Source organism: Carettochelys insculpta, chromosome 1 (assembly GCF_033958435.1).
Source record: "Carettochelys insculpta isolate YL-2023 chromosome 1, ASM3395843v1, whole genome shotgun sequence".
NCBI lineage: Eukaryota > Metazoa > Chordata > Testudines > Carettochelyidae > Carettochelys > Carettochelys insculpta.
The window spans coordinates 355,150,625-355,163,389 of NC_134137.1; the positions used below are offsets into that span (position 1 = coordinate 355,150,625).

General features: G+C 40.5%; 1 protein-coding gene across 1 annotated transcript in view; it reads left to right on the forward strand.

Moving 5' to 3' along the window:
• RELN (reelin) overlaps positions 1 to 12,765 on the forward strand; it is a 543,431-nt gene that overhangs the window by 154,222 nt on the left and 376,444 nt on the right. The window contains exon 3 of the mRNA XM_075016845.1: positions 4,022 to 4,157. Within this exon, the coding sequence (XP_074872946.1) occupies positions 4,022 to 4,157 (136 nt within the window). The remainder of the gene's footprint in view (positions 1 to 4,021; positions 4,158 to 12,765) is intronic.

The window sequence follows — 12,765 nt, forward strand, 5'->3', positions numbered from 1 at the left end:
CTTTGAAGTCCTTTCGTGTGCCACCCGTGATACATGTACCACACTTTGGGAAACACTGCTCTTTGGGGTTTTTAGGAGAGGTATCACAAGTGAGCCTGGAGAAAACTCAAGTGCTGTCTGGGATGCTGCATATTTTTCTGCCTACTCTGCCACTCCTCAGCCATTTGAACAAGGCAATTCTCTTCAATACAAGCTGGGTCTTGATGTATGATGCAATGCATTGCAGTCTATTGCCATCCAGCTTTTCCCAATTTGTGGTGTCAGTGCCCCAACCATTCACGTCCCTGAGTTACATAGATAAGGCATCCTAACCTCAGTAGTTACACTGCAAAGTCAACAGAAAACTACTTGAAAGGGTGTATGTACCACAGCACCAGAAAAAATAATCCTCCATTGCTCTGTAGCAAGACTGTATGTTGCAGCACTACAGTTATGCCATTGTAGTGCCTGGGTAAGGAGGGCTAGGAAATGGAGATGATGCAATTGTCACCTCAACAACTTTAAATTACTGGGAAAGAAGTCCAAAGATAGTATTTCAAAGCAATCTTTGTTTCAAAAGATGCTTTTATCAAGGTCAGTAAGCTGAGGGAGATTTAATTAAAACAGCAAAGGATGGGAGGGGGGTTAAATGAGAGGGGAGTACAAAAATACTCCAAAAGTGGATGAAACCGTTAAGGCTTCCTTTCAAAAAGCATAATTAGCACTTTTTTAAAAAATGAGAAAATTGTGCAGGGGTCAGAGTATGCACATTGCATGTTTGTGCATAAGTAATAGAAATCTATAGCAAGACTTGCTCACCATATGATTAACTGAAGATGATGAGAAATGAATTTAAACCTAGCATGGTCTCAAAAATGATTGTAAACAGGAAATTATCCAATGGAGATTTTTCTGTGGGATCTCAGAGATCTCTTCTTGGACAAATTATTTAAATATTCATAGCAGTTATCTGGAAGCAAAATATAAAATAGTTGCTGATAAAGTTTGCAAATAACAGAAAAATTGTTGGAGTGTTAAAGGAAGATCAGTCCTCCAGTACAGTCTGGATTACTGGATAAGCTGAGCTCACTTGAACAAGATGCACTTTAATATAGCCAAGTGCAAAATCTTACAAAGAACAAAGAAATTAGGTGACTTACAGGATGGAAGACGATTTTGGAAAGCAATGACTATGAAAGGGGTCATGGTAGATAAACCAATTGAATTTGAGCTTCCAGTGTGATGTGGTGGCTCAGAGATAATAAGATCCTTCGATGTATAAGCAAGGCTCAAGTGGAAATAACTGGTGTTACTAGTCTATACGTTATTCATAAAACCAGCAGTGGAATACCAGGACCAGTACTGGTATCAACATTTTACAAGAGTGTTGAAAAACTGGAAAGTTTTAGACAAGAGCTATAACAATCATTTGAGATCTGGAAAATCTTTTATTCTCTGAAAGACTAACAAAGCTAATTTATTTAGTTTTTCAGAGAGATAACCTAATAGTCTACATAGGAAAAGATTTCTGAGAGTTGAGGGTAGAGCTGGTTGAATAGCAAATTTCTTTTCTGGCCCAGTGACAATTTAAAAAAAATAAAAATAATCTCTTTGAGTCAACCCAAAATAACAATTTTCAATATTTTTGTTTGAATGAAAAAAATAAAAACAATTTTAAATATTTTGTTCATGTGAATATGAAACTTTAATTTAAATTTATATTTAAAAATTAATTGTAAATAACATTTAAAAATAAGTTTTTTGAAATAGAAAAATAAAATATTTTGTTTTGAAGACTTCTAAATTAAACATTGTTGGTTTTGTTAGATTTCTTCCTTGAAGGGCAATTTATTTTTGTTTTTAATGAAATAATTCAGTGATATTGACATTAATTTACAAAATGTTTTGATGTCATTGAATCTTTATTTTTTGCCCAAAATAATTTGGTTCAAAAATGTCATCCAGCTGCAGTTAGAGGGCTCTTTTAACACATCAAACAAAGGCAGAACAAAGTTCAGTGACTGGAAGCTGAAACTATAGAACTTTTTAACTTGAGGATAATTCACCAATGAACAATGTGTACAGGCAGATTTTCCATCATTTGAAGTCAACATTGAATGTTTCTTTCTAAATAATATGCTCTGGTTCAACCAGAAGTTATAGAGTTGCTGGGTTCCTTTTCAGATTGTATGAATCTTTCACCTTGTACTCGGTGGAATTCTATTCCAGTAATGTAGAAGAACAGAACTGGCTGATCATAATGGCTTCTGGCCTCAAAATCAGCAAATCTAGGCTTGACATATCGTAATATCCACTTCTGTGAATGAGGGTTTCTTCTGAGTATTTAATACTCAGATTCATAGTCTGGGAGCCCAGTTGAATCTCTGCTGCCTTTAGCTGTTACAGTAATGGCCTAAAAAGTTTTCCCCTCATCTGTTTCTGAGGAGAAGGTTTGATTATTTTGTTACATATAGACACTTGATTATGATCTTCCATACTTTGCTGTCAACTGTAGATTACTACTCACTGGTCTATAACTTGAAATTATCTAGAAATTTAAGATGATGCAGAATTTGTCAGCCCACTTATTAAACTATGTATTTTCCTCTTAGTTATTGTCCATGATCAGCACTGGCTGCCTGTTGCCTTCTGAGTGGATTTTTAAGGTGTTAATTTTGATCTAGAAAGACCTAATTTTCTTGAGAAACCATGATTCTCTCTGACCAGTAGTTGCAATCCCTGAGGATAGTCAAATAGAAGCTTCCTAGATTTAATAGGGAAGCTGCTGCTGGGTATTCTTCCCAAAGGTCTTCTGCTGTAAAAATCAGTCTGTCTGTGGTCCCACATAGCTGGAATTGGGACAATGTGTTTCAAAGGTCATCTGCTTGCATTTGAAGATGGTCTAGAATTCTCAGGAGAATGGCAAAAGGAAGTTTTGTTTATTTTCTACGCTTGGGCATTCTTGGTTGGGTGAGTAAGAGGTTAAGCATAATTGTTAGAGTTGCATTTCATAAAAATAGCACTTCAATCTAGAGTCAACAGTATCTACTCTTATCAGAATGGAAATAAATAAATAGAATAAATACTAGCTCACTATAAACACTTTCAAGTATAATCACATAACAGCTAACATGAACATATTAATACATGAATGCACTGCTGCCATTTGCTTTCTTTTTTAATCAGACTCAGTGTGTTTAGTCAGTGTGACTGTTTTCTGTGTTGAAGGGTAAATATTGGAAGAAAGTAATGAGAAACAGGGTATTTACTTTTGAGAACCACATTAATGAAGACCATTTAAACCTTTATTGTTTAATGTACCATATAGGAAATACTAAAGATGTAATAATTAATTTGAATAAGATTGCCTTCAGTTTCAGGACACAGTCCTAGTGACTTCAGATAGTAAGTCCAAATGCGTTAAAAATAATAGACCTGTGCACTAACATATAAGGGATAACAAAAGGGAACTCAGAGAAGAAGAGTTTGCTGTCTAATAATGTTGTTGTTTTGTTTTAGTTGTATACTACTTTTATGTAATGGTGAACTTCAGTGAATGCCAAAGAGTTGTTTATATGAGACATCCATGTTCAAAAATACAACAAAATGCAAAAGAATTTCTAGTGATATAACTCTTTTGAAAGGCGTTCATTTTGTTTGTAAAATAATAAGCACTATTTTAAAGATTGTGGGCCAGACCCTTATCTATGAAAGTAATAAAGTAACATTGGTTTATACCAGTTGAAAATCTGGTGGCCTACTTTTTGGGGAAAAAATTCAGATAATATTACTGCCTCATGAAAAATAACCATGGCAAATTGTCTGGACAGTATAAGAGCTTGCAGCAATCAGAGAGCAACTTCACCAATGGAGTTAACTTGGATTACACCTTGCCTTTTTGTCTTGATTTCCATATTGCCATTTAGGAAAGAAAAATGTTGTAGATGTGGATACATTACTTAACATTATTAAAATATTGCAATGAATCATTGAAGTATGTTGTTCTTTAGCATACCTTTCTTTCTTTCTTTCATTTTCATAGGAGTTATGTCTGATCACCAGTTTGGAAATCAGTTTATGTGCAGTGTGGTTGCATCTCATGTGAGTCATCTACCAACAACAAATCTCAGTTTCATTTGGATTGCTCCACCTGCAGGAACAGGCTGTGTGAATTTCATGTAAGTATGTCACAATTATCGAAAACAGTAAGGTATTTTTATTGTTGAATGGCTAAATAAATACAATTAATACTAGCTTAGTATAAGCATTTTGAAGCATGATGACATAAATCTGCCATGTACATGGATGTGTGGCACTGCTATTTGCTGTCTTTTTTAAATCAGAGTAACAATATGTTTAGTCATTGTGACTGTTGTCTGCAAATAGTCAAACTGTCCAAGCTACCTGCAGTATAAACTTCATCATCATCATCATCAATAATTGTGGTTCAGCACCTGTTGGTGTCTGATGCCTCTCTCACTATTTCCTTCCATCTTTCCTTGTCCAGTGTGGAATGGCTTAGTTTCTGTAGATTAACTCTGCACCAATCTGCTATATCATCTGTCCATTCTCTGAGGGGTCTGCGTCTCCTATTCGAACTGTCCATTATGCCGAATACCAGGGTCTTGATTTTTCATTCGTCGTTCATTCTGCAAATATGCCCAAATAGTTTCAGCTTCTGTTTTATAACCTTCTGCAGCAGGTTCTCTTTCAGCTGTATCTTCCTGTATAATTCCTCATTAGTGACCTTCTGCTTCCATCCTTTCTCAGAATCTTTCTATAACAACACCTTTCAAATGCCAATATTCTTCTTTTCGAATCTTTCATTATCACCCATGTTTCACATCCATACAACATGCTGCTGAATACACATGTTTTCAAGAAGCTCAGCTTTGTTCTTACGCTACTTGTTTTGCTTTTCCAGATCTTATTCATCGCCTTCAAACTCACTCTTGCTTTCACTATTCTAGTTTCTGTTTCCTTCTTACAGTCTAGATCATACGTTATGTTGCTCCCCCGATATGTGAACTTCTCTACACTTTCTAGTTCAATACTGTCGACACTGATCTTCCTTCCTAAATTCTCATCTCCAAATACCATTGTTTTTTGTTGTATCGACGTTCATAATCAATCCGTATTGCTTCCCTTCTTTGTTGAACACCAGCACCATTTTTGCTAGCTTCTCCTCATCTTCCTCAATGATAACCATATCATACATGAACCTCAAGTTGTTAATTCTTTTCCCATGCACAGATACCCCTTCTACCTCTTCCTTGATCTTGTCCATCACTCTCTCCAGATGTGCACTGACGATACTTGGCGATATTGGATCTCCTTGTCTTGTACCTCTACTTGTTTTAAACCAACTTCCCAACTCCCCGCGTGTTCCCATCGCTGCCTCTGCATTGTCATTGATATCCTTCAACAACTGTATCAGTCTGCTATCCTCTCCGTATGACTCCAACACCGCCCAAGTCACTTTCTGATCTACACTGTCAAATGCCTTTTGAAAATCGATGAAGCAAGTGTATAAACTTGCAAAATAAGTATTGAGGGCTCAGATCTGCAGGGTTGAATTGAACAGAAATTCAGATCACTCAGCATCTTGGAGTTGACCAGCACTTAGCGGACTTATACTTTATACCTTATACTTTAAGGACTTGCATAATTAGGTAAACACTTTTTCACTTCATCTGTAAACTCCGTTTCCCATTTAAACAGTGTTGGATGAATCCATTATTTTTTGCTAGTCCTTCCACTCCCTAGCAGGGATTTGCAAATCTTGAGGTTCCAGTCCTTTTCTTTTGAAACGTCTTTTGACAGAGGCTTTCCATGAGATGCTCAGTCTTCCACATCCTTTCTTCCTGTTGTGTTCTCCCCACTTCAAATGTGCCCTTACCAGCCTATTTATTAGTGAGAGATCCAAGTCTATCTTCCCTCAAACTTTTTCAATGGACACTTTGTCTACCCTCCAGTTGTCTGCCATTCTTCTCAGTATACAATTTTCTACTGTCTCTTTTTTTCCTTCACCACTGTTCCAAACCATAAAGCAGGCAGGGATATATGCAGCATTCACTTCTTTCAGTTTGTACTTTAATGCCAGTTCTACCATACTCCTGTCACCTTTTTCACTGTCACACATTTCTTCTTTTCTGCTCTGATCTCTCTCAAATGGCACTAAGTGAATTTCTGAACTTTCTTCTCATTCAGCTGCTCTCCAGAAATGTCAGTCGGCAGCTTTTCTTCCTCCTTCCCTACTTGTATAACTTCTGTTTCATTAATTTTTATCAACAAGCCATAATCCTCCAGCAGAGATGTCTGCTCTGATAAATCAGTGTGATATACCGAGGTGCAATCCGGACCAGTGAGGAGGGGCTGTGTCACTCCTGCCCTGCAACCTTGACTGCCTCACAATGTCTTGATGCTCTTCCTGCTACCTGGGCTGCTCACAAGCAGCTTGCCAGCTTGCAGATCTTTCCCAGATGTGTTTGTGTAATTATGGCCTGCCCTATCCTGGTCTCAATAGCCTTAGTTATACTGGAGGGAGACCCCTGTACATTCTGAATTCTAGATTTCCCCTCGGAAATATATGTCTTGTACAGCTCAGCTCTCTCCTGGACAGTCCAACTATATTAAGTCCAATATTCCTTTAATGCGGAGGTGGGGAACGTCTATTGGGTCAGGGGCCACATGCAAGTAAGAAACAAACAAACTAACACAAACCCTCATGAACATGGCACAGGGCTAGTAGATTTTGTGGGGCACTCCTAGGCTCTGGGGAAAGGCCAAAATGAGGGGTTCGGTGTGTGGGAGGGGGCTGCCAGAGAGCAGGATTGGGGGACAAGTGCATTGTCAGCGCAGATAGATGGTAAAGTACAGGAACACGGGGGTGGTGCAGAGTCTGGGCAGGAAGTGGGGTGCAGGAGCAGGCTGAGTGTGGGGCTGGAAGGTCTTGGTGGGAGGAAAGGTGCAGGAGTGGCTGGAGTTCAAGGTCTGGAGGGAGAGTACACAGGTAGGCTAGGGTAGGAAGGTGTGGAATAGAGGGCATTCAGGAGTGGGCTAGGGTGGGGGTGGTGGTCTGGGCCAGATGAGACAGGGGTTTGGGGGTGTCTACCTTGTACAGTTCCCAGGGAGAGCCACAACTGGCTCCATGGTACCATGCCCAGGTGGGCACTGCCTCCTGCTACTTCTGTTGGCCAGGAAAACCAACCAATGAGAGTCATGAGGTGGAGCCTCCAAACAGTGCAGGGGACAGAGCTTCCCAGCACACAGCCACTTCTTCTGCCACCAGACAGAGCCCATGTGTTGAATGCCACCCATGGCTTGCTTTGCTGTGAGGCTCAGGGATCCCCACCTCTGCTTTAATGGCATAATACGCAACAGCTTGCCACCTTAAATGGAGTTACCCAATCATTTTAACTTAAGCAAATTGGACTGGATAAAAGAAGTTTATTAACTGAGAATAAGTGAGAATAATCATAAACAATACAGTCAGAAATGGTTACAAGAAAAAATAAAGATAAAATGTTTTCTAATATTAAACTTGACCGGCTAAGTTACATTCAAAGCAAAGTTTATTGTCACATACTTTGAACAACATTACTGATGAAACTCTTCAGGACAGGACATCTCCCATAGAGTCCAATGTCTGTTTCTTTTATCTGCTCAGATGCAAAGAGTGAGATGGATAAGGAAAGGGAGAAGAGTATTTGCCCTTCCTTTTTATAATTTTAGTCCTTTTGAAAAACATTTCAAGCTGAGAACTAGTAGACAAAGAATATGTGAAAGGATGTTTCCTGTGGGTTTTTTCACCTTTGTATGCTCTTACCATTTCCTCCCTCCTTCCTTCCTTCCTGCTTGATGACTCTGTTTACAGCTGAAATGCAAATTAAAGCAAACACCACATACTCCTTGGTTAAAGATAGGCCTGTTTTGAGCACTTTGGAGCTTCATGAATTTTGAAAATATTCTTTTAACATCATAAGCAGGGAAGTTTGTAACTTTCTGCATAATGTTGCTATAACATTTCACCAAGATAAGATTGGCTAGTAAATTATGCATTTTCAATGGTGGTTAGAATAGCATGTGGAATATGAATACAAGAGAGTATTCTATCACACCCAGGTCATCAACATATATATTTTTTTCTGTCTCCTCACAAACATGTTTTTCTTAGTAAATTAACTCCATAAGTAGTGATAAGATGATAAGATAAGAAGTTGTGATAAGAAGTTGACCCTAAGACAAGACATTTTGCTTTCTCACTCTCACTTCAGAACTCTCTGAAATTCCATGTATTGTCACTACCTTAGTCCTTGACCCATATAGCTCCTCAGTCATCTCCATTTTTTGCAGTCCCCTTTCATCCATTTTTATACTCCAAACACCAGCTCTTGTGCAACCAGTCATGCCTTCTCAAGAGCAGTTATGTGTGCTGTAGTTGTAGCCATGCTGGTCCCTGGATGCTAGAGAGACAAGGTGAGTGTGGTAATATATTTTATTGGACCAACTTCTGTTGGTGGGAGAGACAAGCTTTTGTGACACAGGCAGCCCTTCTTCAGATCTTGGAGACGTACTACCAGTGCCATAGCAAAATGCAAGGTGGAACAAATTGTTTGGCATAGCACTTACTGTACAGGGCTAATCTAGGTAGGGTGGCTCATTAATACTTCTGCAGTCTGAGGATGAAAAGGGGGGCTAGTGGGTTACAAACTGTTATAATAAGCCATAAATCTCTGTGTCTCTGTTCAGTGTATGATTTTTAGTGTCTAGCCGATGAATTTAAGCTCCCAGGCTTGTCTTTCGAAAGCGAGCAGCTTTCGTTTGAGGATGAGAAAGCTGCAGTTCTGTCACTGAGGTCATGGAAGTCGTGGATTCTGTGACTTTCTGCAACCTTCATGATTTCCACAGCTTCACTGGCCACTGCTAGAACAGCTCTGGTGCCAGCCATGCTGGATGCTGCTTGGTTGCTCTGGGGAGCAGGTCCTAGGGACTGCCTAAGCTGTGGCCTGTGCAGGTAGCCCCAGAGAACATCAGAGCAGCGATCCTGTGGGCAGGTAGCCTGGGGGCCAGCTGCACTGACTTCTGTTGGAGCTGCTCTGGGGCCAGCCATGCTGGACACTGCCCAGATGGCCTTAGGCAGTGGCTGGTGTGACTGGGTGCAGGGACTGCCCAACCAACAGCCGCATCAGCAAAGCAGTGGCCCTAGAGTTTGTCAGGGTTCCTAGGAGCAGGTTCCTGTTCTCTGTTCTCTGATGACACAACATGACACAGTATAACGCAAAGATGATTCAGGCTTTTAAAAGAAATCACTGTAAAGAATCAGTTGGAGAATTAATAACCTGGATATTTTCATGCAACCTAGATTATCCATAAGAAAAATATATTAAGACACTGTATATTGATATTTTCTGATATCTTATTAAGTTAGGTTTACTCTGTTTTATGTTAAGACTCAGAATCTAGACAATATCAAAACAGAGCTGTCAGTAACTAAATACATAGATTAAGAATGGACACAAAGTGCAGGCTGCAGGTTCCTAGGAGCAGCATCTGCTGGGGCAGTCAGCCCCCTAGTGGAGGAACAAGGTGCCCTCCAGAGCAATAGGGCCCCAGGAGCAGTGATTTAGTCATTTATGGGCATTTATAGTAAGAGTCATAGATGAGTCAGGGGCCTTCAGTTTTTGTTTATAGCCCCTGACCAGTCCATAAAATTTTACTAAAAGTAGCCATGATTAAATCATAGTCTTTAGGTTGAGGACTGGTAGGTTAGACACAGAGTCATCGCTTTGGGTACGTCTACATGAGAGGTTTCTTGGGGCAAAACTTGGCTTTTGTCAGGAAAAACTACAGAGTGTCTAAACGCAAAAAGTGCTTTGTCCACAGTTTGTCAACAAAACTCAACACATCTGCTGGCAGTATTATACCTCTCCCGGTTCCAGTTCAGGTGTAATGCTTCTCTTGGCAGTGTTCTGAGAAGAAAACAGCTGTGGGCTGTGTCTACACGTGCCCCAAACTTCGAAATGGCCATGCAAATAGCCATTTCAAAGTTTACTAATGAAGCGCTGAAATGCATATTCAGCGCTTCATTAGCATGCGGGCGGCAGCAGCGCTTCGAAATTGATGTGCCTTGCCGCCGCGAGGCGCGTCCAGACGGGGCTCCTTTTCGAAAGCACGCCGCCTACTTCGAAGTCCCCTTATTCCCGTGAGCTCATGGGAATAAGGGGACTTCGAAGTAGGCAGCATCCTTTCGAAAAGGAGCCCCGTCTGGACGCGCCGCGCGGTGGCAAGGCGCGTCAATTTCGAAGCACGGCTGCCGCCCGCATGCTAATGAAGTGCTGAATATGCATTTCAGCGCTTCGTTAGTAAACTTCGAAATGGTCATTTGCATGGCCATTTCGAAGTTTGGGGCACGTGTAGACACAGCCGTGGAGATGCCCCGGGGCCCTTTTGTCCCAAACAGGGCTTGTGGTTCCCTGAGCAGCCCTGTTTGCAGAGCTTCTGGTCAGCCATTCTGTCGAGAGAGGGCTGGTCAGTGTGGCTTCTCTCTGTTGACAGAATAGAGTGCTGTTCCAATTAGCTTTTGTGTGTGGCCACACTCTGTTGACAGAAGCTTCGATAGAATATCTCTTCCGACAGTGACTTCTGTCTACAGAGGCTTTAGTCTTTGTGAAAAGTGTTTAACCAGGTGTGACAGTGTGTTATACGTTCTATTTATCATTCTTTTAAACTTTTGTCTCACTGCAAATACTGCATTTATAGTACTCTTTCCTTCTTAAATTCATGTTGTCCTTTCATGTGTTTTCTTCTGTCTTTCATCTGAACACTTACCTCCAAAATTCTCTCAAGGACTTTAAGGAGCATGATAATCTTTGAAGTCACTTTACTCCAGTATTTCTTATAGTTATGTCATCTTCACCAATTGCTTTATCATTCTTCATCTTATTCACTGCTTCTTCGCCCTCCTATGCAGATATGATATCTTTCAGGGTTGCTCCTTAATTGTCAGTGGTGGTTGCACTCACAACTCTCTCTTCTTATTTAACACTTTTTTTTTATTAATCTGTCATCTTTTTAGAGTTAGTCATAACACAGTTCTCATTGTTCAAATATATGAAAGAAATTTTTGTTTTGTGTTTTGTTGTTCTTTTGTCTACCTAAAATCCAGTATCTTTCTCTACCTAATATTTTCCAGTGAAACAAAAATTCAATGGGATTCAATTTATGGGTTCATGCAGGTTTTTGAAAGTCTCGCAGTTGACTAGGAATTGAATTCTTCTAGCTGTGTGAATCACTTTCATTTTTCCATGCACTTTGTGTCCGTTCTTAATCTAGGTATTTAGTTACTGACAGCTCTGTTTTGATATTGTCTAGATTCTGAGTCTTAACATAAAACAGAGTAAACCTAACTTAATAAGATATCAGAAAATATCAATATACAGTGTCTTAATATATTTTTCTTATGGATAATCTAGGTTGCATGAAAATATCCAGGTTATTAATTCTCCAACTGATTCTTTACAGTGATTTCTTTTAAAAGCCTGAATCATCTTTGCGTTATACTGTGTCATGTTGTGTCATCAGAGTTGCAAAGCAGAGCGTATCCTAATTCTTATCAATTCAATATAATTTTATGTGTCACCTAAAAATTAGAAAAAGTAATTTCCATTCACCCAGCTAACAGTTTGACAAATTAAGTCTCTAACAGGAACCACCTACGATAGAATTAGAAGTGGAAATATTTGAGGCTTGACTCATTCATAAAGCCAAACTGTACTGTAATTATGTAGGTGAACAATTCAAACAGTTTGAGGTTTCTCAGACTTTCTACACATATGTCTTTCACTCAGAATAATAGCATCTGATATGTTAGTCAAAATGAATTGTGCTGAGTTCTAAATGAGGATTTCTTTTTCCTTTCTTGTAAACTTCAAGTGTCAAAGTTCCACATGCACTGTATGTAACCCATAATGTCCCTCTCAGTGCTCTGCTCTAGCCAGTGTTCTCCAGTAACAGGAAGACTATGAATTTCCAAGAGGGGTCAGCGAGCCTTTACCTGTGGGCTCATGTTAGTATGAAAGCCTGAGTCTTTCTGTGCTATTAGCACTAAGAGTGCATCTACCCATTCAAATAGCCCCTGCAGGGAGTTCGTGGATCTGTCTGTGCACTTGCTATTTTTTTTTCTGCGCTGCCTGGTGCCAGCCCACGCCCCTCCGTACCACATCAACAAAGCTGTGCTGGGGGTCATGCTTGCATAACATTCCAAGAAACTTCTTCTCAGCAGTTTACATTTGTGTGGAAAATCCCTCCCCCCTGCAACAGGCACCACACAGTCTGGGTCTTTCCTGCACACTGCCACATCACATGGGTGGCCCCCAACCCAACCCAACTCAGAAAAAGGATGTGCCTGCCGTTCGGTGCTGACCATGCTGCCAGTTGTGTGTTTAGGGCTCCAAGGGCAGGAAAGATATTATGGGCTTTGCTGCTGCCATGGGGAAGTCTCTGCCAGCAGTTAAGATATTGGGGGTTTTGCTGCTGCCATGGGGAAGTCTTCCCCAGTGGTTAAGATATGGGGGCCTTTGCTGCTGCCAGGGAAGGACCACCTCAGCTGGTCCTCCCCTGAACCACCACCCCCTTGGCCTATATCAGAGCTGGCTGCTGCCAGGAAAAAGTCTCCCCCAGCAGCTAAGAAATTCAGAGTTTGTCTGCTGCCATGGGGAAGAAGCACTTCAACTGCCCTCCTCACTGCACCCTCCCCAGCCACACTGGGGCTTGCTGCTGCCGAGG